The 27,332-nt window shown below is 39.4% G+C and overlaps 1 protein-coding gene across 1 annotated transcript; it reads left to right on the plus strand.

The window, feature by feature from the left end:
- The first annotated feature begins 12,835 nt into the window (after positions 1–12,835).
- On the plus strand, positions 12,836–21,969 carry MRS2 (magnesium transporter MRS2). Its single transcript, XM_075211330.1, has 11 exons — positions 12,836–13,140; positions 13,988–14,061; positions 15,002–15,038; positions 15,653–15,765; positions 16,496–16,669; positions 17,424–17,554; positions 17,660–17,776; positions 20,100–20,252; positions 20,383–20,500; positions 20,864–20,977; positions 21,587–21,969. Exons 1-11 carry the CDS (start codon positions 12,957–12,959, stop codon positions 21,647–21,649), a joined length of 1,278 nt encoding a protein of 425 aa, XP_075067431.1. The 5' UTR covers positions 12,836–12,956; the 3' UTR covers positions 21,650–21,969.
- The last annotated feature ends 5,363 nt before the right edge of the window (positions 21,970–27,332 follow it).

The raw sequence follows: 27,332 nt of genomic DNA on the forward strand, positions 1-27,332 counted from the left end.
AATCTCTTTAATTTTAAATACACATGAAAAGTGTCATCGATAAAGTATAATTTTCAAAGGCATTTTCGGTGATGGGACTAGTGATTAACTATGAATATGCCAAGCGCTCTAGGTAGACTTTGGAGCGATACAATTCCCTTTATTATGGCTATAATGTAATATTACTCTATTTTTAAATAATCCTCTTTAATAAGCATTATTTTATAAAGTCTATAAAATTAGAACAGGTGTTGAAAATTGCAGGAAATATGCAGAATTAAAAAAACGTGACCGTGGAATTGTTTAATACAGTAAAAAAAAATGGGCACTTTTTTTTCAGAAAGAACAATGATGAAAACGTAAAAAAGCTTGGAAATTATGCTTGCATGTTCCGTAAACATGCAGACCTATGTCCAAACTTAATGTTGGGTACATGGTTTTCCGCAAAATGATAATGATACCTTATAATGATCCTATTAATATTCATAGGATAATTATTGTACATGTTGGTAATGAGGTCTTACAACACACCAAAAGCTGACTTTAAATCTTCTGTATGGTCAATTTAGTAGACACAGGGGTCTATTTACTAAGTTGCAATGAGCCAAAAGTCTGGAGAAAACAGCTGTTTTCCCTGGTGAATGGTCATTGTCATCACAGCTCTTCTTTCAATTTATCAAATGGTTAATGCAAGAGAAATCAGAGATTTTTCCTTTTTACTGCCATAACCTGTTTAACGCTGGTCACTGCAGTTCTCATAGACTTCTATGGGGATTGCGGTGTGTCCCATTTTACCAAGTGGCGAAAAGCTTTGCTTTCTCAAGATGGCGTTAGCTTACCTTTGTAATGGAGTCCATACAACTCCATTGCCGCCAGAGAAGCTGCACCTCATCCATCACTGAGTGACATCATTATGAGAATGGGTAACCTAAGCCGTGAATGCGCAATAGCCACACAAGGTTTAGAGTAGCCATTTGCTGGCAGCATTAGGCTGCTGGTGAAGGAGTTTTTAGATACGGGTTGTTGGCCAGTGTTCACCAATGAGCCCTGCCTTGATAAATGCCAGTGACAGTACATTTTGTACTGCCGCATGAATCATACGGCATGATTACAACATGCCGCCCACTAGTCACCATTGTGAGATAGTCCCCACAGTTTGTTATATCTCTGACATTAAGGGGCATATTCAATTAGCTTTCCGGTTCGCGGGATCACGCCGGAATGGCCCGCAAAGTCAATCCACGGTACCGCAATAACGTGTATTTTCATTCGCAGCCCATAGGATTGCGTACGAAAATCCGCGTTATTGCGGTACCGTATTACCGCCAATACTGTGCATGTTTCGTGGTAACGCGCGTTACCGCGAACCGGAAAGCTAATTGAATATGCTCCTAAGAGGCTTCTTAACACTTACCCTGCCCAAATCTTACACATGAAAAAACAAGTAGAGCACCAGATGATTGTGTGCACTTCTAAGTGCACATAATTGTGTGCAAAATCAGATCCATTTCCTAGACTTCTATAAAACTACAGTAAAGGACAAAAATACACCCACATTTAAAATGTTAAGTTAATTCTTACTAGTACCCAAACAAAAAACAGTTTGGGGTGTTGAACAACTGAATTCAAAGATGATTATTTTGCTGATGTAATAACCTTGTACCAAACAACTACTAATGACTGAGGGCAGTCAGATGTATGCCCATGCAGTATTTTGCTACCATAAAAGACTTATAGGTGCAGGGGTTGTTTTTAAAGGTTAATGTATAGCTCAGCACTAACGAATGTTCCACCCAGCACAAATAATTAGGTTTAGTGCGGAGCTAATTGTAAAAGGATCTTTTAGATATTTTTCAATAATTAAATCCATTTCTGTTTAATGTACTTTGTCCGATGATTTACATACTGCAATTTTGTAACAAGTATGAAAATGGAATTTTTAATAATTCATCTTTCAAATGGGGCACTTTATCAGTCAGTGATAATCTGCAGGGTAAGATACATTGAGGAACATTTATGATAACATTTATAAATATTTGTATATGGGTAACTGATATAAAGTAACCTATAAACATATCAATGAGATTTTGTAAATTTTCTAGTACTGGTTATAAAATGACAGCACACGTCTTATTGGTTGTTTAGAGTCATAACACATTTTGCAGCAGTTCTCCTGGATGTCCCCCATTAAATCACAAAGGCAGATCAAAAAGGACAGGCAAGCATTGCTTCATAACTCAGTCATGTATTGGGATTATTTGAAATCCAGATTTCTCGTATGCTTTGATGAATAAATCCTTCATGATGCTAAACAAACTGTAAGACTTTTTAAACTATCCATTTTATTTATGTTTGGGGCAAAAATCCCAATTCCATTTGGGCCACACTGGCTTTTCTTGTCCCAGCTCTGCCCTGTCTCTCATGAGCAGGACACTCCCTATTTTCACTTCTGTATTTAATTTGGTCTACTTTATATGATCCTGTTTCATGTTTTTCTCTGTTTACCCATTTTAAGAGTGCAGGGGAATGTGGTACTTTTCTTTCCAGAATACCTTTGTCAGCAAGGTATGGCAATCCTTGTTATGTTAACATTTCCTAACTTTTAATTAAGATATATGAAAAACATAATTTTCCTCTATTGCGCCACCTAGTGGAAATTTCTGTGCATTCCAACCTCGAGTTGAAATGGAAATGGTAAGCGACATAATTCTGATGTGTTAGAATGCCTTGTTGACTTACATATATATGAGTATATTTACCAAAGGGTGAAAAGCCTTATTGCCAGATGTAGAACTTCTAGCTCTACATCAAGGGGAACCACTAGTGATAGCCCTGTCATTGCTGGCAGTAACCCCGCCAGTGATAAGATTTGCAAGAAATATCTTTCCCATGCAAAGCCTATATAACAAGTATTGCAGAGAAATACTTGTTTGGTCATTGAGAGAGGTCAGAAAATTGTGGAGTATATGGAACTTTTTTTACATTATAAAGTTGTTCCCAATAGGAGGCAAATGTATTTGATATGTCTTAGGGGTTAGAGATTTTAATATCTTGGTGGTTTAACCTATGTCTAATTCTGTTTTTGGTCTGTTTCCCTCTAAGCTTACAGGTCAGGAGGTTACTAACTCTGTTACCTAACTAACAGGATTATTTATTAACGCAAAGGAGGGTCTTCTTAATTTGGGCTAAATGTAATGTTTTAAGGGATTTCGTAGCAACCATTAGTTATTTTTTCTCATGGATACATTGGTTTGTTGTTTCTTATGTTGTAATTCAAGTATGTATATTTTATTCTTTAAGTATTTTTGCTGTTATTAGCTGATTAAGAAGAATTTTATAAGTCTAGCTGCTGTTTGGATAGCACTTACACATTAAATGGCTTTAAGGGCACATCTGAAGCTGAAAATAGATGTTTCATGGGGAATATTTAATCTTGGAGAGGTGAAATGTCCATAAAAGATGTGCATGGTTGGTCCCTGTGATTGGAGAATCAAAACATTAGATATTTGTTGATGAATCCACTTGTCAATTCTAAGTAAATCTATCCTAGAATAATAATTATGTACTGGAGAAAAATAAGTGTAACCTTTGGTCTTCAAATATTTTGATCTACAGGCATCATATAAATCAAATTTGGCTAAAGTTTGTCTAAATGGAGCTGAGGAACTTGAATTTATATCCAATTTGTTTTTGAGATGTTGGATCTGTCAAAACTGGGGTCAGGTGTTATGTTAAAATCACCCATTAGAAGTAATGCTCTTTTGCAAATATTTTGTATTTCGGAGAAAACTTTCTTCTGCTCAGGGAGCTATGAGCAAAAATCAGCACTGAAATTACTGTACTAACCGTAATAATGCGCATCAATTACTGTATTAATGGTAATGATGCGCACCCCGCGAATTGAATCCCCCTTAGATAGTAATAACTGATCACAAAGAGAGAGGAGCTTTGATGGGGTGGTATATTTGCTGTGTTACTGTGCTTGGTTAGCATGAGAATGTTATGCTGACATGGAACATTTATGGTATATATTTTTCCGAACCATACATACTAAGTATTAACATTTTACTAAAAAATAACCTGCCCAGGTAAAGTATACCCAGCATTAGCATTTCCCAGCTGTAGGGCTGCATTCATTTTAGGACTATAGTACAAACTAATAATTTATATATTTTTCCATCTTAATATAGATGATGCTTATGTTACCCTATTTTCCTTTTTTTTTATTTTACATACATTTTATTAGAGTTTTATCAATAGCATACAGAAGAAAAACAATATTATAATATACAGTCGTAATAAGAAAAAAAGAGAACAGGAGGGGCAGGCAGGAGGAACATGGAGGGGAAAAGAAATGCTGGAGGAGGTCACTTGTACAAAATTAAGAAACGTTACCCCTTTATCATTATTTAGCAGTAGCAAGTTTGTGACACTTTCAAATTTTAATGGGGCTCAATAGTATATTTATGTGTGTAGGAAAGTAAATGAAAAAAATAATTCTGTGCTGTGTTCTGTCTTATAATAAAGGACCTTCTATGGAAGACCAAACATTTATTTGCACAGAGGAAGCAACAATCAATTGTCCTCAGTGGACCCTTCTGAACCCTCCACCTCGTCTTACTCTGACCTTCCTTCCCCTAAACAAATGTTTGATAAAGTAAACTAGTTGCAGCATGAAAGTTGTGTGGTGTAGACAGAGGTGGTAGGGAAAGAGGTGAGTATCTAGCACATACATAATGGGCCTGACTCATTAAGGAGAGCAATGCAATCAAAAAAAGTGGAGTATTCTTGCTCCTGGACAAACTATGTTACAATGCAAGGAGGGCAGATTAGTTTATTGTTTTGCACATAAGGAAAATACTGGCTGTTTTTCATATAGCACACAAATACTTGTTAGTTTTGTTATTACACTGAATTTAAAGTTGACTGAATTTAAAGTTGATCTAGGACATGTCCCAACTATGAATCTGTCCCCACATTTTAAATTCACATCCCCTTCCAATGCAACATGGTTTTGCTTAGGTGCAAATTTACTCATTTTTTATGCTTTGCTATACTTAATGACTCAGACCCAGTGGTGGGATTCAGCCGGTTCACACCGGTTCGCCAGAACAGATACCTAATTTTAAGGTGAGTTCGGCGAACCGGTTGCTCCAGAGTCCTCTTCGCTGGTGGGGGGAGCAGAGTACTTCCATAAATAAATAAATACTTACCTGTTAGCGGCGTCGGCACTCCTCCTCCCTGCTCCGTACACACTGAATGTCGGGCGTGACGTCATCACACCAGACATTCAGTGAGGAATGGCGCAGAGAGGAGCCAGCAAGCAAGAAGACAGAAGGGAAGAAAAGAGACGAAAGCAAAGGTAAGTGAAGGAACGGAAGCAAGGGGGAGCAAAGGAAGGCAGCATGGCACAGTGTGAAGGGGGGGCAAAAGCAGCATAGCACAGTGTGATGAAGAGGGGCATTACTGTGGCATAATATGAACTGGGGGCATTACTGTGGCATAACATGACTCATTACTATTATAATCTTGATATTAGCAGCCTAAAATAAGAAATATTTTATACACACACACACACTCCTGGGTTTGACTAGATGACTGCCTCTTGATATTGATATAAATAATTTATCATTATGCAGCTTTTATAATATCTGTTGTTTTTTTACTTTGCTATTGTCTGTGTAATGTCTTAATAATTTGTACTGTTTTAATGCCTATATTTAAATTTAATTCCTATGTGTTGCCATGTAACTTCCGTTGTTGGTACTTTATATTTTTTCGTTTTTTGTCAGGTATTATTTAATATTTTTTTCATTAATATAGTTTAAAACTCTCTTATAACAATAACAATCTAGTTTTGTGCACCTCTGTTTTTGTTCTTATTTGAGTATTAAATGCATGAAATATTAAACTTTTTATATGCTTAAAACAGTCATTAGGGTAGAGAATCGGTTGTTAATTTATTTGAAACCCACCACTGCTCAGACCCAGTGAGAATATCTAATCTGGAAAGGGAAGGATAATGGTGGTTCTTCAAATGGTCAGTTGATCTGCTGTTTACAGCATGTACTGCCACAGAATCCTTTATATAAAAGCTTTATATAAATGTATTTCTTTATATAATACTCATGGGGAAGCTTGAAATGAGTTAATGTGCCTTTAATAAATGTAAAAGTATAAATAAGAATACATTAAGATGACACGATGATCATATTTTATTTCACAATCAATTTACCGCATTTGATTTTCTTGTATATGTTTTTTTTACCAACGAGAATTTGCTCTTTGTAACGAACAGTTTTGGGAATGACCTGAAAAACACACAAAGATCCGTCCAGCAGACCAAAGGACTTTTCTATCTTACAACATATGTGCCCCCCACTGAGTTTAATAACAGGTAGTTAATCATTACAAAAAGGACATGCTTACAGACACACATTACTCTGTAAAATGCAGTCTGTCTGAACAATGTAGCATAAATTTTATATTTTTCATTCTTGTAGAAGTACACGGACTTGTTCATATAATGCCACTTTATATATTACAATCTACATATTATAGTAAAAGCTTTTTTCAAATGATGGCAACCATTAAATATTTGTTCAGTGTGTTAAGATAGTACTTTGTAATACCGATGAATGAGCAACACATATGCTTTATTCTCAATCTAGCACCAGCTTGATCCCAGCTTATTACTAATTGTTTGCTGTGTGTTACACGTTTGCACTTTTTCAATAATTAAAATTGAGAAAATATAGCCCCCTTTTCACAGATGCTGCGGTGCTAGTAGTGCTGTGTGCACAGCTGGTCTCTACTTCCCTGGGCTCTGTGGGATGTAGAATTACTGTCACGTGCCAGTTTGGAAACAGGTGGATTGCGTTGAAGTTGCCCTATCTCTGGCATAGGCACTTCTGAAGCAGCATTTGCTATTTGACTACTCAATAGTTATGTAGGAGACAAAGTCTAATATGGATGAGTTTTTCTAATGCTCCCTTGAAAGTATAAGGTTTCAGGTTTCTAGACCACAGGCACAAAATGTGGTATTGATCAGGTGGTTGTTATTTAAATAATTAAAATAGAATAGAATGTAAGCCTTTATGTGGACTGATGATTCTAAAATGCAGACAGGTTGTATTACAAATATATTGGCTTATGTACAGAATTGGACTGGGCCACCGGGGGACCGGGCTATCCACCAGTAGCCCCTGACCCTGATCGCTCCCCTCTTCGTTGGTGGGGGAGCGGAAAATGTAGAAAAAAAAAAAGGAAGAGAAAGAGCAAAAAAAAAAGAATACTCACGTGACTGCGGCGCTCCCCGACTCCTCTCAGCTTAGTTCGCACTGACTGTCGGGCGTGATATCATTACGCCTGACGTTCAGTGAGGAGCGCCGCAGAGAGGAGTTGGGAAAAAGAGAAGAAAGTAGCAGATAGAAAAGGTAAGTGAAGGAACGGAAGAAGGGAGGGAGCAGAGTGAAGGGGGAGCATGGTAGGGAGTGAAAATGGGCAAATACAGCATGGCAGAGTGTGAGAAGGGGCAAAGACAGCATGGCAGAGTGTGAAGGAGGACCAAGAGCATCGCGGCAGAGTGTGAAGGGGGGCCAGAGCAGCACGGCAGAGTGTGAAGGGGGGCCAGAGCAGCATGGCACAGGGTGAAGGAGAGCTAAAGCAGCATGGCACAGAGTGATGAAGGGGGGCCAAAGCAGCATGGCACAGGGTGATGAAGGGGGGCCAAAGCAGCATGGCACAGGGTGATGAAGGGGAGCCAGGAGAAGGGGGGGGCAAAAGAAGCATGGTGGTTGCGGTGTGATCATAAGGAGGCACAGCATGGCGATGAAGGGGCACAGTAATGTGTGTGTGATGGTACAGTGGGCTTGTGGCAATGTAATGTGTGTGTGGTAGGTGGTGGCTAAATAATGGGTGCTATTTTGTTTGTAGGCTGAAGGTGGGGCAATTTAATTTTATAGTGGGGACTATTAATTTAAGATGGGGTGGTTTTGGGCTATTAATTGAATGTGGGGCTGAGTTTGAGGAGCATGAGGTCTATTTATTAAATGTGAATATGAATTATTTAATGGCAGTGACGGTTGCGGTATATAGGTAAATTTATGCGTAAATGCGATTAATTTATTGCAGGGGCTGTCTGGAGGGAGGGAAATAGATTTATTAAATGGGAATACTATTACTTTAATGTTGGGGCTGGGGGAAGGCCTACATATTAATTGTGGGTCCTATTAATTTAACGCCAGGGCTGGTTGGAATTTTCTAAATGTACTCATTATTTTTTCCAAATAGGGCCCCCCCAACATTCCAGGATCCAGACAAGCCGCAACTAAAGAAACCAGCAACCACAGGTGGTAAAAGTGACAATAACAGGTACGACAGTTTGTCAAATGTTCTGAGTCTAGTGCAGGCTTGGCTAACCTGTGGCACTCCAGGTGTTGTGAAACTACAAGCCCCACCATATCTTTCCAGCAATAAGCAGCTATATATTGGCAAAGCATGCTGGGGCTTGTAGTTTCACAACACCGGGAGAGCCACACGTTAGCCAAGCCTGGTCTAGTGGGACAATCCCTATTTTTGGTGACTGTTCTGCCCAATCTAAGGGGCAGGTCAAGACTGTGTGCTCTTTATATACACACTGCATTATTTATATACTACACCAGTGGTTCCCAAACTGGGTGCCGCGGCTCCCTGGGGTGCCATAGCAGTCTCACTGGGGTGCCGCGGCTAGGGCCAGTGGTAAGCAAGGCGGGGGCAACTTGGTAATTATTTTGGCTTGGAGGTGCCTTGAAAACATTATGAAGACCCTAAGGGTGCCTCAAACTGAGAAAGTTTGGGATCCACTGGTGTAGGATGAGATGATGAGATGAGTGCAGATACTTGGCCTTTGGTTACTGGAGAGAATGAACTGAACATGGTTTGGGGAATGTAGGAGAAGGTGGGTGGGGTGTGCAGGATTTGGCATGAAGAAATATCTTGTCAAATGGTGCCAATTTTGTCTATAAAGTAGGTGGCAAAATCATGGGCTGTGACTGTGGAAGAGAGAGGAGGTACAGGAGGGCAGATTATCGAGTTGAAGGTGGCAAGGAGGCAATGGGGGTTAGAAGACTGTGAGGATATTGGACCAGTAACCTCTGTTTGCTTGGCAAGAGAAAGGACAGTGTTGCAGGATGAAAAGATGAATGTAGAAGTCGACATAGGACTGAGACTTCCTCAAGTAGTGCTCAGAAGAGTGACAGCTGGACTGTTTGGTGTGCCATGGTTGAGGTATGGATCATTTGAGACTATATGTGGTGGCTGAGTTATGCTGTAGAAAGATGCAGTCTGGTCAGGGCAGGACAGGGTAGTCATAGGATAGAGATTTTGTTTTACTGAAAATGAGAAGTGGATGGCAATTTAAGAAAATTTAAGCAACTGTAGATTTTGAAGTTCACACAAAAATTATGTTACACCAATTTAAAGTTAAGAGTTATCCAGGTAACCTAATTTGGGTGCACCTGTCAAGTATTTGTTGAGCAAAATAATGTGTATGTCATATGTCATTCCACTGTTAACATTTGTTCATTGCAGATCCTCATAAAAATCCAATTAATATTGAGAAAACATTACAATATTTTGACCTGTGAAAAAATTCAGCTGCCATCCATTGGTAAAAGCCTGTAACACTGGTCAACATGATTTTCACAAGAAAGCAGAGTAGTGACTCTAGTACAGTTTTAAGTTCTGAATTCAAATATGTAATTTAAATTTTTCTATCAGGAGTAGTGTGTTTGTTTTTTCATATTTTAGTGTTCTTTATGATCTGTCATACACACACACAGACAGACAAGGGCATACAAACAATATATGGAGGGTCCTGAACATCAACACTGGCCAGATGAGTGGCGATTGTTCATAGACTCATCAAAAGTTAGTTTGAAGGCTGTGCTTTTGCATAACAGCAATAAATTCCCATCAGACGTATGAGAATATGAATTTATTGTTATAAAAAAAAATCCAGTATGAAAAATATAACTAATATTTGTGGTGATTTGAAGGTCATTGCTTTATTGCTTGGATTGCAACTTGGCTACACTAAATTTTGCTGCTTCTTGTGTGAATGGGACAGCAGTGATAGGAAGTCTCATTACATTAGAAAACAATGGCAAAAACACTTATTCCTTAATCCTGGGCAGAAAAATGTGTTAAAAACTCCTTTAGTGGATCCTGAAAAAGTGTATTTGTCTCCACTGCATATTAAACTAGGACTGATGGAAAAAATTGTAAAAGCAATTGATAAAAACTCTGCTGCATTTATGCATTCGAAATTTAACTTTACAAAAGTAAGTGATGCAAAACTGAAAGAAGGAATTTTTATAGGGCCATAAATAAGATCAGTAACAGATGATGAAAATGTTCAAGAGCTGTTAAAGCCACTGGAAAGAGCAGCCTGGTTGTTATTCAAAAATATATGTTCTTGTTTTCTTGGAAATCATAAAACAGAAAGCTTTTGTGATATAGTGAGTAATCTACCGGATTCATACAAAGCTATGGGATGCAGCATGTCTTTAAAACTTCACTTCTTGGACCCACCTAGACTTCCCAGAAAATCTTGGGGCTGTCAGCGATGAGCCTAGCAATCGGTTTCATCAACAGATTTCTAGGATGAAAAAGAGGTACCAAGGCAAATGGCGTTCCAGTATGCTGGCTGACTATTGTTGGACCATGAAGGGAGACATCCCAATGGCAAAATATGCCCAAAAATGATCTATAACTTTTTAGGTCAGCCAGGATGAGGTGTACATTTATCATTTAGACTTACGCAAGTACTAATTTTATAAAACGTTAAACGTATGTCACAAAAAACTTTTTTTTAATGCATACTCGGATTAAGCAAAGAAATACATTTAGATTCGGTTTATTCGTTGGTGGGGGGAGCAGGGTAGTTAAAAAAGAACACAAAAACATACTCACGTGATTGCGGAGCCGGCATCCCTCCTCTCTGCTGCTCTGTGCTCCATTCAGACTGTCTGAATGCCGGGTGTGATGTCATCATGTCACGCCCACCATTCAGTCAGTCTGGAGCAATGGAGCACAGAGCAGCAGAGAAGACCAAGAAAGCAGAGAGGAGAAAAGGTAAGTGAAGGGAGAAAAACGAGTGGGGGCACAGAGGGGTTAAAAAACCGGGGTGGGGGGGGGGCAGCAAGACAGAGGGGTTAAAAAATGAGGGGGGGGCACAGAGGGGTTAAAAAACGGGGGGCTGCATGACATAGGGGTTAAAAAATGAGAGAGGGCACAGAGGGGTTAAAAACGGGGGGGGGGGCAGCAGGACAGAGGGGTTAAAAATGAGGGGGGGGGCACAGAGGGGTTAAAAAATGGGGGGGCAGCATGACATAGGGGTTAAAAAACGAGGGGGGGCACAGAGGGGTTAAAAATGGGGGGGCAGCATGACATAGGGGTTAAAAAATGAGGGAGGGCACAGAGGGGTTAAAAATGGGGGCAGCATGACAGAGGGGTTAAAAAATGAGGGGGGCACAGAGGGGTTAAAAAACAGGGGGGGGCAGCATGACAGAGGGGTTAAAAAATGAGGGGGGCCACAGAGGGGTTAAAAAACAGGGCAGCATGGCACAGTGGGGTTAAAAAACAGGGGTCAGCATGGCACAGTGGGGTTAAAAAATGGTGGGCAGCATTGCACAGTGGGGTTAAAAAGGGGGGGGAGCAGCATAGTATAGTGTGATGAAGGGGAGCCAGGTGAAGGGGGCAAAAGCAGCATGGAGGGCGCAGTGTGATCATAAGGCATGGCGATGATGAAGGGGCACATTATTGTAATATTGGAGCTGGAGGAAGGCCTAATTATTTATCGTGGATGGTATTGATTTAACGCCAGGATTGTTTGGAATTATCTAAATGTAGCTATTTTTTTCCAAATAGGGCCCCCAGCATTCCAGGATCCAGACAAGCCGCAATAAAGAAACATGCAGCCACAGGTGGTGAAAGTGAGTAGAACAGGTAGGAGAGAGCAGCAGAGTGTATGAAATGTTGTGATTCTAGTAGGGACAATGTCAATTTTTGGTGAGTGTTGTGCCCAATGTAAGGTGCAGGCCAAGAGTGAACTCTTTGTGTACACACTGCATTTTTTCTATACTACACTGTAGTGCTAGATGTCCTGAAAGTCAGGAGTGCTTGGACATATGTGACGCTCGGGCGAATTGAGAGCCTAGTGATTTTGATGTGTTAGCCACGCCCCAATGATGCATTTGCCACGCCCCCAAATGCATGACCACAAGTCCGAAAAATTTTGCGTCGCCGTCAGGCGTCGCAATTTTTTTTAGCATACTCAACTATAAGGGGGGCCCCATGAATTTGTTGTACCGGGGCCCTGAATTCCTCTTGGCTGCCCTGCCCTTAAGGAGAAGCCTGGCCTTATCTCTTGGCTGAGATCTCATACTAAGGATTGCTATAGGTATGGGCAAAATATATGCTGCACATGCAAATACATTAGAAATAACATTGCAAGTCAAGTCACATAAATTGTAATACGCAGTTATTTACTAAACTAGTTTCTGATTGATATTGTGGGGGGGGGGGGGGTTTTGTAAAAAAAAAAAGTGATTCCTTGCTATCATTGTCACACAAAACAAAAAAAAGAATTATTGCTTATTTAAGGAATTGTGTGTGACTATATATTGTTTCTATAATATGTATAGAATTTGTAAAGAGCAGCTGACACACCTCTCTGACAAGTGGTTTTAGCACACGTACCGATGATCGTTGCAATACAAAACGATCTCTCCTATAATGGCTCCTGTAAAGAAGACAAGAGTAGGACTTCAGTTCTCGCTCTAGTAGCGGATTTGAATGACAGCAGCCTCGGTGTGAGTGGTTCCGGTTATGCAGCCCATGTGGAATCCCGTGTATACTTTGCCGGTGAAGTGAAGGTTCTACGGAGTGTGAAGAGCGTCATGTTGTAGCCTAATTCTTGCTTGTAGTAAACTACTATGGATGTAGTCAGTGCGTTCCACAGACTCTTAGTAGCCGGCAGTAAGAGGCGTCTGTGCTGTGTGCTGGGACAGACAAGGACTTTCAGCGCTAACTGCCTCCCTGCTCAAGGACTTAATAAAAGGTGGATTACTTGGATGCCCAGACAGTCACAGCGGAGAAAATGGATCCTCCCACACTGCAGTGAGTACTTTAATAAAAGTGAAGAATTAAGCTACACCTTGTCAGTAATGCGTCACTAATGGATAGCATTGAATATTAATGAAAGGTTGCTTCTTTTTTGGTACAGTAGCAATCCGTTCCTGGTATCCATTCTAAGTTCCAAGTTTTGTTAACGTCTGTTTTTGTGTGTACCTGGTTTTTAAACAGACTGACCAATTTCAGTGTTATTTGCTATGTGTAATATACTTAAAAGAATTGCATTTTCATTTTTCTAGGGGAAACACTATAGCTTTGGAACCTGATTAGAGGCTAGAACACTAATAATGGTGAACAGGGAAGTGTGTGTTTTTTATATATATATATATATATATATATATATATATAAAAAATGGACCAACAACTACTAAAGTAGCAATATCAATGTGTAAAAGCTAAACCCTTCACTGCATCTGTTTCTCTTGGGGTTACTACCACTGCCTGGAAAAAAAATAAAAATAAGAATGTGCTCTACCCCCTAACCAGTCACCCACAGGCTTCTTCTTTCCCCTCACAGCCCTGATTAGAAACTGGGATGGGTGTGTGTGAGCAGGAGGGACAATCACAAACCACAATTAAGATGTTGCAGCTTGTGATTAGCTCTTTCACTCGTACACCCCTCTGCTGCTATTTTAAAGTGGTGAACAACATTTATTTGAAGGTTCTGTATTACAGATCAGTCATAGCCCATGGAAACAAGTCTAGCTTTAAGGGCTGGGGTGAGGAACGTTCATGTATGGAATGTAAACATTTTCAAGTATAAAAGAAATATATCTGAAGCAAAGTATTCAAAGTACTCCAAATGATGTGACTCATTCTCTCTGTTTTGCAGGTACAGCTTATCGCCATACACATACTGAAACATCCCAAGCCACATTAGCTAGCGTTGCCCCTGTGTTTTCTGTGGTAAGTTGAAGATTGTTCATATGCCCTACTAGTTTTAATAATGACAATATAGATCTAACAAAGTTTAGTAACTATAGACACTACTGACTGGCCAGCACTTTTTTCAAATTCCAGGAAGATTGTCCCATAACAAGGAATTGACAATGGTTATATTAGTCATCAAATGATGGCAGTGGCTACATTAGCAGTTACTGCATGGCCCGATTGGGGCATATATATATATATATATATTAAATATACATATCACTGCTTAACATTTCTAGTGCGATCTGAGGCCTGACTACGCAGTTGACTTTCTGTACTTTTTTTTGTTTTTTTTTTAAATGCACTCACATTTTACATACATTCTTATTAGCCTTAAAATGATCATTGTAGGCATTTCCAAAGACCTTCCTGTGTTAAACACAAAAAATTGAACAAGATGTACATGGTACAAGTGAGAACATCAGTGGGTAGTTTCTAGTGGTTTCAAGTATCATTATTATCGTAGATTTGTAAGTCGCCACAGTGCTCCACAGCACCGTACAAATAGGGAAACCAGTACATACATAAAACGGGCATACAAGGTAGACATGATAAACATGAAAACAAAGGGGTGTGAAGGACCTTGCTTTTTAGTGAGCTTACATTCCAAGTGGAAGAGGGCACAGCTGAAACAAGAGGAGCAAATGTGGTTCAGAGTGGAGATTGGGACAGATGTGAGGGTGCACTAGTCTGATAAGTGTTATCGTGATAAGGTCACCTCTAAAAAAAGAGATGTGTTTTCAAAGCGCATCTAAAGATTTGAAGGCTGTGGGAAAGTCTTATTGAGCGTGGTATGGAATTCCATAAGTGGGGAGCAGCACGGGAGAAGTCTTGTAAGGGGGAATGAGAGAAATATTACTCATTTACATTTTACAGGTATGAGCCCTTATGTTATAACATTGTTTTCTTATTACAGATGAAATTTGACAAAGCAGGAAACATAACATCATTTGGTAAGTAACAATATGAATTTAGTTATAATGGGCATGCTAAGTTTTGGGCATTGACTAGTAATAGCAAGGATGATGCACTCACCAATGCAGATAAATAATTTCTTATTGAATATAAGCAAATATTAAAACCACATGTGACCAGATGAAGCTCCCGTCAACAGTTGTTTTATGCCTCTAGCACTTTTTCAAGATGAAATGAGGTTGCTGTTTAAAAGCATTGCACCAAGGTTTCACAATACAATTTTATCTAACATTATGTTTAAATTTAAATTAGTCATTAGTTTTTACTGGTTTTCCACTAATTTTTAAGAAATGCTTACCTACCTGGTATTCATGAGTTTTCTTTTTTGTTTTTTAACCAGTGCTCAGGAAATGAGCTGTATCCCTTAGCAACCAAATATTTGCTTTTATTTTCCCAACAGAACTAGATGTTCAGTTTGGTTGCTATGAGGTACAAAACATTTTTGTTTTGTGCACCAATATTTTATTGATGTGACTGCTAAGGCCTGCTCAATGATTAGTTTGGATTATGGGGTTTTAGTGCAGTAAATGTATTGTTTGAAAAGAGCATGATTTGCTTATTATGTTCAGTGTTTGTTGCTTTCTTTATACAGAGAGAAAAAAAACAGAGTTATATCAGGAGTTAGGTCTCCAAGCTCGAGATCTTAGGTTCCAGCATCTAGTGAGCATCAACTCCAGAAACAACAAGATCATTTTAAGAATGGAGGTATTATTAACCTTATGAAGTCCAAGACTCTATAATAAATTCTATCATAAAATTAAGAATTCGGTCAAAGTGTTCAGGAAATGCTATTGCTTTGGATATATTTTTTTCCTAGCAATCTTCATTTTTTTATGAATGGTAATACTTCTAGTAGCTTTGTAGGTGATAGCTATTAAAAGTAGTAGTGTATTAATTAACACTAACCAAAAATAATTTCTGTAGTGTCTACTGTGTGTTACAGTAATTCGTAGCATTACATATCTTTGAGTAAAGCAGTCCTATTTAGAAAAGCAGATGTACATAGGAAAATCTCCATCATGTGATCTAGAAAGACGGAAGAATGGTTCAAAACATTTGTGAGTTTTTTACAAAATCTTCTTTTATGTAGAAGCATAATAAATCTCGTATAGATTCGGTACCATTTTGGTGGGTCGTAGTACAATTATTTTTTTTTCTTTTCACCAGAACTCAGAAAACAAAACTGTGTAGAACATAATGACCGTTCTTTCTGTGGTGGCTGTAGAGGTCCAGCTGCCTACAGTTGCCTTAGAAAATGTGGGATTCTTTTTGTAGTTAAAATCGGTTTGATAAATTAACCTAATTACCTCGATTGTTGATGGCTGTATTGAGAGATATTACTTTTACAGATTAGCTAAAAATTTGTCTCCAAACACGTATTTCTATTTTCATTAATTCAAACTTTCATGTATATATTTATTTTATTGTGTTGCAGTTCTTAAAAGCTGTTATAACCTCGGAGTATCTTCTGATATTGGATTATAGGAACTTCCACCTAGAGCAGTGGTTCCTCCGTGAATTGGCTCCTCAGCTAGCGGGAGAAGGACAACTAGTCACATACTCCTTGCCTTTCGAATTCAGAGCCTTGGAAGCAATCCTGCAGTACAGGGTGAGAGAAGACTTTTTTTCTAAGTGCCTTTTTGTTGTTCTTGTGAACCTTCTTGCTGTACAACCAGTGTTCCTCCTCAATATGGTGACTTTTGTACTGTAAAAGGTTAAAAATGGCTCCTTTCTAAAATAAATAAAATAAAAAAAATATCTAGCTGTCTATTTACTAAACTGCGGGTTTGAAAAAGTGGAGATGTTGCCTACAGCAACCAATCAGATTCTAGCTGTCATTTTGTAGAATGTACTAAATAAATAACTAGAATCTGATTGGTTTCTATAGGCAACATGTCCACTTTTTAAAACCCGCAGTTTAGTAAATCTAGCCCCTAGTTTCATTTGTTTTTTATATATTTGAAATAGTCCTTAATGATTTGATTACAACCTGCTAGGATAGTCCACTACACTTGTGATTATCCAAAGGTATTCATTATCATAATCATTCACAAGACTAAGTAGTGACCAAAAAATAATACAGCATAAAACGGTACTTAATGGTTGAACTTTCCAGCAATACTGTACACCTGAGTGACAGGATGGGGGCCATTTAGCAATGCTAGATGTTAACAAAAAAACTGGTTAGACTCCTGACTGAAGAGTAAAGAAGCATTTTTTTTGTTTGTTATAGCTGCCAAGAGAACCTTAATTGTATTGATGAAATTGACTTTTATCTAAGTGTTATTTTTATGTAGTGTCTTTTTTTAGGTGCTGGCTTTTCCTTATCTTAATGCTGTTTTAATTGTAATATTTTCCTTTAGATTGGCACTCTTCAAGGTAGACTTCAGTTTTTGCAACCTCATATCTTGGAAACTTTGGAAGCTTTGGTGGATCCCAAACTCTTGTCAGTAGACAGAAGTAAATTACATGTTCTGCTGCAGAATGGAAAAAGGTAAATGAAGAATGCCTATCTACTGTGCTAAAGGACGTTCACCAGGTTTGATAAAACAAAATGCGGCCATGAAGAAAGCAATTTTATTCCCTTTCTGTATTTTAGTCTTTCAGAGTTAGAGACAGATATTAAAGTTTTCAAAGAAGCCATTTTGGAAATCCTGGATGAAGATGAACTAATTGAAGAACTGTGTCTGACCAAAGAGGCTGATTCTCAAGCACTGTATGTATTTAGAAGTTGAATGCCTATTTTCTCTCATCTTTTCTAAACTGGACCCATCATCTCCATAAAACCAGACTACGGTGTTTAAATATAGAATACTAACACTGCCTATTTTAGTGATGGGCATAAATAGTATACCTGGTTCTCCTGCCCTCCTTCATTTTCTCACTTTCTGAGGGATGCCATCAGGCCCGGCGCTCCCATTAGGCAAGGTTAGGCACTTGCCTAGGGCGCCGGGCTCTGGAGGGCGCCACAGTATTCTAAAATACTTTAAAACTGTGCGGCGACCGCTGACCATACCTGTCACGGCCGCCGCATAGCATCAGATGGACGGGGAGGGGGGGAAGAGGCTATTTTGTCACCACCGCCGCCTCTCTGCTCCGTCTCCTCCCCTCCACTTACTAGTGTCAGTGAGTGGAGGGGAGGAGACGGAGCAGAGAGGCGGCGGTGGTGAGACAAGGTAAGGAGAGGAGGGAGGAGGGCGGCGATTTTTGCGGGGGGGGGGGGGGGGGGGGGCGCCGCTTTTTTAAAAATGCCTAGGGCGCCGTGGACCCTAGCACCGGCCCTGGATGCCATTGCTAGTCCTTCAAAACCCAGGACTACTACTGAGCCTCAGATTCCTAATGGTTTTAGGTGGAGGTGTGAGCTCTTAAATTCCGCACTAGGGTTTCTAGTCTACAAACTATTCACAGGCGCAATAGGCTCTCAATAGCCCAATACTATTTTCACAAGCCTTCGAGTATAGGAGTATTCAGCTTGCTATCCAACGTTAGATCATTTTATACACTGTTGTGGGAGAGCAAAAATTCTATCTCTGCCTTCATACTTTAATGATTCTGGGCTTATACATATACATGGCTAGATATCTGTATACCCTTTTAACACAAAAGTACCTTACAGTGTGATCGTGACTGGGGGGACACCCCAATCTCCTTCCCTGTGTTTAGGGGATAACATTGCATATATTTATATCCTGTACTACTTTTGCATGACCTCACCATCTTGTACATGCTCAGTGTTACTAAGTAACAGCGAGCAGCACAAGTGTCCATTCTCTTCTGACACACATAACATCTCACAGCAAAATGGGAGAAGAGACCCCACCAGCCAACTGTGCTGCTATGAGATCTAAACTACATAGTGGGATTTGCAAGCATAATATTTACCTGTCTGTGATAAAGTAAGTTGACTAAATATTAGTGCGATAATGCTTTAATGCATAGCTATATAAAATGGGGGTGTCCAGTCCCTAATGCTCTATGTCCCTTCTAAACTATGTTGCTGTTAAACTGAGGTCTATAGATTTCCTAACTTGTCGCCTAAATTAGCCAATGACATGCTCACCTACAAGGAGATCTTTTATGCTCGGAATACCCAGACAGATTTCACAGTTTGGCAATCATGGCTCTTTTTTTGCATCCTCATTACGCTGGGTGCTTAATATAACCTTGTCATCTGTTCGGTTTCTTGTAACTTGCCGACTTAAAAATTTAAAGTACAGGACATTTTAATATATAGTCCAAGTGTAATTTGAGTGATGCATGTGCATTCATTTATTTAAGCAATCAAGAATCAATTGTCCAGAATATAAATAAGTCTCTTCTTCCTTCAACCTGCTTAATTGATTCTCGTTGTAAATATAGTTGTTTTATGCTGGATACAATAAATGGGTTCTAACTGAGTTTGAGTTGTTTGTTAATGGGTGTATCATTTTGTGCTTTAAGCAGACATTGCTGTGTACAAAAAAAATAAAATAATGGAAAAAATGACTAGTTCAAGCGCTGCAGTTTTGGCAGCACTTATTCTATGGAAATTACATCTAATAACAATTATAAATAACAAACTTTAAAAATGTAAAGAATAGGTAGGCACACGCACAGATGGATGTAAAGATTCCATCAATGGGTGCACTTATCTGTTCTAGACATTGTTGTGTGCAAGTGAACATTCCCTATATCAATCGGTTAGCTGAAGTGATTTGTTTGGTGCCCAATAATAATGCCTGCATCATTGCCCATCACGTTGTCCAGCCTCTATCGCAGCCATACAGGACATTGGAGCCATGAAAGCGAGATGTAGGAGAAGCATATGTGGGCATGCTATAATGCACATCTCCAATTTTTCTCAGTCTAGCTGCAATCCTCATACTGTCTGTCCAAGAAGACTGTAAAATAACTTGCTTTTAATTTCTTCTGATGTAACTCCCATCCTGCATATGTTGATGATTTATTGACTTTCTCTTACAAGCATTTTTTTGGGGGGTGATATTTTCAATTGCTTTTGGCTTTTTGCAATACTTGCATGTGTTCCTTTATATGTGCAGTGAAGAGAGCAACTCGAAGATAGATCATACCGAGGAGATGGAACTTCTGCTCGAAAACTATTACAGACAAGCGGAGGATCTCGCTAACGTTGCCAGAGAGCTGCGCGTGCTGATAGATGACTCGGAAAGTGTTATTTTCATTAACCTAGACAGGTTAGCATTTATATTTAATAGGTGCTAGTACCCAGGAAGTAATAACTTTACTGGAACAACACATCTTGTAAATTTGTGTGTTGTTCAGTATTGTTGCTGTGCATTGTCAATGACTGTGTTTGTTTATCAGTCATCGTAATGTGATGATGAGACTCAACTTGCAACTGACCATGGGAACCTTCTCACTCTCTCTCTTTGGTCTTATTGGAGTGGCTTTTGGTATGAATTTGGAGTCCACTTTTGAAGAGGTGGGTTGAGAAACTTTTTTTTTTTCTTCAAGTGTTTTCTAATTTGTTGCGTATTTTTAAACTGAATATGGCTGTTTATGCAGACGGTTCGGAAAAAACTGTTTTTTGTTTTGGTTTTTTTTGACCAGTAGTTTGAAGCATGCTGGACTTATAGTGACGTGTATGAGAACCATGCAGAATAATAAAAAAAATATCAGTGGGAATTTACAGTAGTTATCCGTCATTGTTGTTAATTCATTAAACCTTTGTGTCGGTCTTTTTGTCTGCTTTGACAAAACAAAACATGCCTAAAAAAAAAAAATCTAATTTTTCCAATATATTTATTGACTTAATTTTCCTTTTATACATTTTATCTTCTTTTAGGATCCCCAAGTGTTTTGGTTTATTACAGGAGTAATGTTCCTAGGAAGTGGTCTAATCTGGAGGCGTTTGCTTTCCTTTCTTGGAAGACATCTAGAACCATCAAAGCCACCCTCGGTATGTTGTACATATTGTTAGCTGTGCTTTCCGCTTTGAAACTTAGTTTTGGTTAAGGTTATTAATATTTATAAGCACAGTACTGTATGGCTTCTTTCACAATCACAGCGTTAACAGAAATATCTTTAGTTCTAACACCTTGCTGAAGCATTGGGATACAGTTTTGTGAATATTACAAGTAGTTGGCTTTTTCATGAAAGAGCAACTTGGGTGCCTTAAACTATGGAACAGGTAAAAACAGTAAGACCAATTAAATGTGTAAATCATCCACATTGGGAATAAAATATAATACTTCTTTATTTACTACATCATTTAAAATTAATTTATATTTTTTTTGTAGGGCAGTTATAAATTCCATCCAGAATAGACACATTATGTCACCCCTACAGAAATATATTATTCCATCATTGTTGCAATTATTTACTATGGTCAATGGGAGCATGATTCCAAATTGTTCAAAAATAACCCTGCTATAGACACAAGGAAATAATTGTGTTTGGGAAATTAGAGTGCTGTACTCTAGACTGTGAAGTCATTGCTGTGTTTTTCATTCATTTTCTTTCTGCAAAACATATTTATATCTGTGTTTTATTTTTCCTGTTTTACTAGATTTTGAAGAGGACATTTCCTTTTAATCTAAGAACAGATGCAACAAATGGACATAAGGTGTAATCTTCCAGGCAAGAGTACCATGGATGTTGGACATATCTATAATGAAAAGTTTGACTGTTACAATTATTTTTTTACCATCTTTTTAAAATTTGCACGTCAAGGGCAGTGCCTGACTGTAACAACATTTAATCATGTTGGATGTGGGGAGGTCATCAGAAAACTTGGGCGCCATGATTCCTAGGACTCCCCCTGAGTATACTTCCTTACCTGGAGGACTCTCGTATACAATGTCTTCTTTCATAGCATTTTGGGACAATATACTTTCTTAAATATCTTTTCACCTGTTTTATAGAAAACAAAATACAAACACAATATCAGGATCTCTCTGAGCTGAACGAATGGAGGGCTGATATGTAGCACAAATATCTGGTTACTAATATTATATAGTCCACAGTGCCATGGCAGTAGTGCTCTGGTAATCCCAGAAGATCATGTACCATGTGGCACTATGCTGCTTTCATCTTTGTGTGTGTGTGTATATATACACATACATACACATTGCATCTGGAAAGTATTCACAGCGCTTCATTTTTTCCACATTTTGTTATGTTACAGCTATATTCCAAAATGGAATAAATTCCTTTTTTCCCTCAAAATTCTACACACAATACCCCATAATGACAACGTGAAAAAAGTTTTTTTGAGATTTTTACAAATTTATTTAAAATAAAAAACTAAAATCACATGTACATAAGTATTCACAGTCTTTTGCCATGAAGCTCAAAATTGAGCTCAGGTGCATCCTGTTTCCACTGATCATCCATGAGATGTTCCTACAGTTTAATTGGAGTCCACCTGTGGTAAATTCACTTGATTGGACATGATTTGCAAAGGCATACACCTGTCTATATAAGGTCCCACACCTGACAGTGCATGTCAGAGCACAAACCAAGCATGAAGTCAAAGGAATTGTCTGTAGACCTCCAAGACAGGATTGTCTCGAGGCACAAATCTGGGGAAGGGTACAGAAAAATATCTGCTTCTTTGAAGGTCCCAATGAGCACAGTGGCCTCCATCATCCGTAAATGGAAGAAGTTCAGAACCACCAGGACTCTTCCTAGAGCTGGCCGGCCATCTAAACTGAGCGATCGGAGGAGAAGGGCCCTAGTCAGGGAGGTGGCCAAGAACCTGATGCTCACTCTGTCAGAGCTCCAGCATTCCTCTGTGGAGAGAGGAGAACCTTCCAGAAGGACAACCATCTCTGCAGGAATCCACCAATCGGGTCTGTATGGTAGAGTGGTCAGACGGAAGCCACTACTTAGTAAAAAGCACATGGCAGGCTGTCTGAAGTTTGCCAAAATGCACCTGATGGACTCTCAGACCATGAGAAACAAAATTCTTTGATCTGATGAGACAAAGATTGAACTCTTTGGTGTGTATGCCAGACGTCATGTTTGGAGGAAACCAGGCACCGTTCATCACCATGCCAATGCCATCCCTACATTGAAGCATGGTGTGTATATATATGGTGTGTGTGTGTGTGTGTGTGTGTATATATATATATATATATATATATATATATATATATATATATATATATATATATATATATATATATATATATATATAAAATAATTAATTATATAATATATAATTTAGGCAGGTGTGGAAAAAGTTGAAGTGTTAATGTTTGTGACCATCCTTTGCCTTCAAAACAGCAGCAATGTATCATTTCTTCTAGGTACACTTGCACAGAGTATTTAAAGGAATTCGACAGGGAGGTTGTTCCAAACATCTTGTAGAACTAACTACAGATCTTCTGTGGTTGTAGGCTTGCTCACATCCTTCTGTCTCTTCATGTAATCCCAGACAGACTCAAAGATGTTGAGATTAGGGCTCTGTGGGGGCCATATCATCACTCCCAGGACTCCTTGTTCTTCTTTACGCTGAAGATAGTTCTTAATGACATTGGCTGTATGTTTTGGGGTCCTTGTCCTGCTGCAGGACAAGTTGGAGCCATTCAGACCTTATGGTATTGCATGATGGATAAGTACCTGCCTGTATTTCTCAGCATTGAGGACACCATTTATCCTGACCAAATCCCCAACTCCATTTGCTGCAGTGCAGCCCTAAATTGGCAAGGAACCTCCACCATGCTTAACTCTTGCCTGCAGACACTCATTATTGTACCGCACTCCTGGAAGTGATGAAATGGCCCCCACAGAGCCCAGATCTCAACATCATCGAGTCTGCCTAGGATTACATGAAGAGACAGAAGGATGTGAGCAAGCCTACATCCACAGAAGATCTGTGGTTAGTTCTACAAGATGTTTGGAACAACCTTCCTGCCGAGTTCCTTCCAAAACTGTGTGCAAGTGTACCTAGAAGAATTGATGCAGTGATACTGTTTTGAAGGCACACGGTGGTCACATCAAATATTGATTTGATTTAGATTTCTTTTCTGCTCATTCACTTTGCATTTTGTTAATTGATAAAAAATAAACTATTAATACTTCTATTTTTGAAAGCATTCTTACTTTGCAGCATTTTTTCCACACTTGTCTAAAACTTTTGCACAGTACTGTATGTGTGTGTATTTATTGTACTATGGCTATGGTGTTTCCAACTTTTGCAATGAAGTATCTAGGTAATATAAGGAACAAGATCACTCACTTTTCCAGTATATTGTCGATATGTGCCTTATCTTTTTAATGTTTCCCTACAAAAGATGCTGCATCTTTACTTTCAATCATCAATTGGTGTTTTAAAACAATGTTTCCCAAAGACCATTGTGTGTGTGTGTGTGTGTGTGTGTGTGTGTGTGTGTGTGTGTGTGTGTGTGTATAATGTAATATATATATTATAGTGTGTGTGTTTTCAAATTACCAAATATTAATACTGACTAATAACTCCTTAAGTCAAACCAGTCCAGTTTTTGTGTTTTGGTATATAAAGAATGTCATGTATTCTTTGACATGTAAATATATAGGTAGTTTATAAATAAACATTTTGCAGGTCTGTTATATTAAGTTTAAAAACAAAGTTTTATGTAAATAGGTTTTTTTTAATATTAAAATGCATAAGAAAAATGGGGAAATGAAATGGTAAAACAGCAAACACTGAAACCACTCCATTGTGCTTCATCAGGAAGGTTCTAAAACAGCACTGAAGCTACTCCAACCCTCAGAATGCATGTAGGTGAATTTGTTGATCTACATACAGATCCAATAGCTTTAATACTTGGAATTATAGCTCTAAGAGCAAAAAAATGCTGCTTTTGTGTTGTTGTTTTTTTTGTGGTTTGGTTTTCAGTAGACACAAACAAGTATGGGCAACTTCACGCAGTAACAGTCTCCTGTGGGGACTCGCTAATTTTCCATTACAGCTCATCCTAGAGCACTCGCCTTTCACAAGCAAATGTTGGTTTAAAGAAGGGATATGTTTTGATTTTTCCCTGTGTCTCTTATTTTACTTTTTCAAGACAGTCTTCAGTGTGGCTTGCTCTGACAACCATAGTCTGACAGTAGAGGGACCTACTTTCCACTCTTGACATGGAATTTCCTCTTTCCCACACATTTGAGGGAGAGAGATTAGAGAGTACAGGGGAACAGAGTCTGTATTAGCGACTCTCCTATCCTGTTACCTACTGATCATCCGGTTCCTTTTTCAGACCTGCAGTGGGATAGGAAATTTTCATCACTCCCTTCTCTTTCTATCACCTAAGAAGATAAGGACCAGTATGTCTATCCTCCTTGTCACACTAAGGATAAAAGTGGCTACCTCTCCAAGCTCCAACTGCTACTCTTGCCTGCAGTCTTCCTCAGCAAATATTGAGCCTTTCACCACCTTGTGTAGTTTTTAGCCTTCAATTTTGCCCCCACCTCCATGCAAGTGGGCCTGGTCAAAGAGCACCTCTTCTCTACCCCCAGAACCTGAATAAGTTAAATGTCTTGTGACCTTAGTTTGCTCAGAAAGTGTCCTCTTTATTTCCTACACCACCACCCAGTACACAGTGGCTGTGGAACGGCTGTGGAACCTTCGTTAAGGCAGAGTCCAACAATAAGAGGTTTTTCAATGAGACCCTTTGTGGGGAAAGTGACCATTTTGCTGTCAACAGGTGAAGCCCGTTTGGTCGACTAAAAGTCCTTCAAGATGCCCTGACTATGCCACTGCCCCTGTGTTCAGTCCCAGACCAGGGGGCAAATGTATGAATCTCCGGATTCTTCATCTCCGGCGTGTTCAGCCTCTTCAGCGCTTAAATTTAAAGCGGCGCTGCATTGAAAAGGGAAGTTTCCCTTTTCAATGCAGCGCCACTTGAAATTTAATAGCCGAACAGGCTGAACAAGCGGGTGTTGAAGAACCCGCATGTTCATACATTTACCCCCAGGTGTATTAATATGTTCTGTAGGTACTTTCCAGCTGGTATCTCCAAGTTCAAGAAACTACCCTCTTCATTTTTTTATTTCCTGTGCCCCACCTGATCAGTCTGCATCATCAGATCATATCCACAGCTCCATACAGCAATGCTGCTCAGTTTTTTATTCAAATTAATTTCTAGTTCCTGGTGACGTTGGTTGCTTCTGTTCTATATTAGATCTCAATGGACTTCATTTATGAAGCGCACTGGGTGCTCAACACAAACAACTTTTAGTTTTGCCCCCTGCACTTCAAGTTGCATGCCTACTTTCCAGTTTTGGAGACTGCTAAACCTGTTCACCGTGGCTCTACCACTTGGTCGTTCTTCCCAAGGTAAAAATTCCGGGGACTGTAAGTCCTGGTTTCAGCCATCTTGGACACTCTAGAACTATGTGTACAGCAGGTGATGCATCTGATAAGGTCAATGGAGGCTATTCATCTAGTGGTAACTGTTTAGGAGGCAAGTCTACCTTGCATATCAAAAATATTAGTCTATCTCCAATAGTTCGGAAGTCCCTAACTTGGTGGCTTCACACCCCAGATATGTCCAAGGGTTGGTTGATGTTTATCTCTGATCTGGAGGTGGTAAACATGGATGCCAGCTTTAAAGGCTTTTGTCTCACTGAAAGACCTCCTTTTGATCAGTGTCCAGGAACGCAGTGTTTACCTGGTCTCTTGGAGATAGACTTTCTTGACAGCAAAGATGATACGGTTAGTCTACAGGGGTAGGCAACCTGCGGCTCTCCAGGTGTTGTGAAACTACAAGTCCCAGCATGCTTTGCCAGCATATAACCAGCAGATAGGTGGCAAAGCATGCTGGGATTTGTAGTTTCACAACACCTGGAGAGCCACAGGTTGCCTACCCCAGGTCTAGTACATAACCAGTGCTGCATCTGCAATATCAACCTCATTTTTTAAGTTTGCTGAGGAGGCCAGTGCTATCCTGTTAGATTTTTACATTTTGAAGGGGAGTGTGAAAACTGGGAGGCTGCCTTTCTCAGTAAACCCTGACCCCGACCCCTGAAAAGTGGTAAAAACTAAGGATGAGCGGGCTCGGATTCCGCTAATCCAAGCCCACCCGAACAGTGCGGATTCGACGGGATCCGAGCACTGTTCGGGTACTTCCGGCCGCCAAAGGAATCCGAAACGAGGCTATGACATCCAAGTCTCGCGTCTGATCTCGCAAGACTCGGATGTCATAAATTCTCACCTTGCGGCCGCCATCTATATTTCGCCTGACATCAGGGAAGAGGGAGGGTGTGTAGGGTAGTGGTGCTCTGTCCTTGCTGAGTCCAGTGGTGCTTTATGCTTTTGTCCTGTGCTCTGT

This window comes from Mixophyes fleayi, chromosome 5 (assembly GCF_038048845.1).
Source record: "Mixophyes fleayi isolate aMixFle1 chromosome 5, aMixFle1.hap1, whole genome shotgun sequence".
NCBI lineage: Eukaryota > Metazoa > Chordata > Amphibia > Anura > Limnodynastidae > Mixophyes > Mixophyes fleayi.

Coding starts and splice junctions, on each gene's coding strand:
- MRS2 (XM_075211330.1), top strand. CDS start 12,957: ATGGATGTAGTCAGTGCGTTCCACAGACTCTTAGTAGCCGGCAGTAAG. Junction 14,062..15,001: donor TTGCCCCTGTGTTTTCTGTG/GTAAGTTGAAGA, acceptor TTCTTATTACAG/ATGAAATTTGACAAAGCAGG. Junction 17,555..17,659: donor CTGCTGCAGAATGGAAAAAG/GTAAATGAAGAA, acceptor TCTGTATTTTAG/TCTTTCAGAGTTAGAGACAG.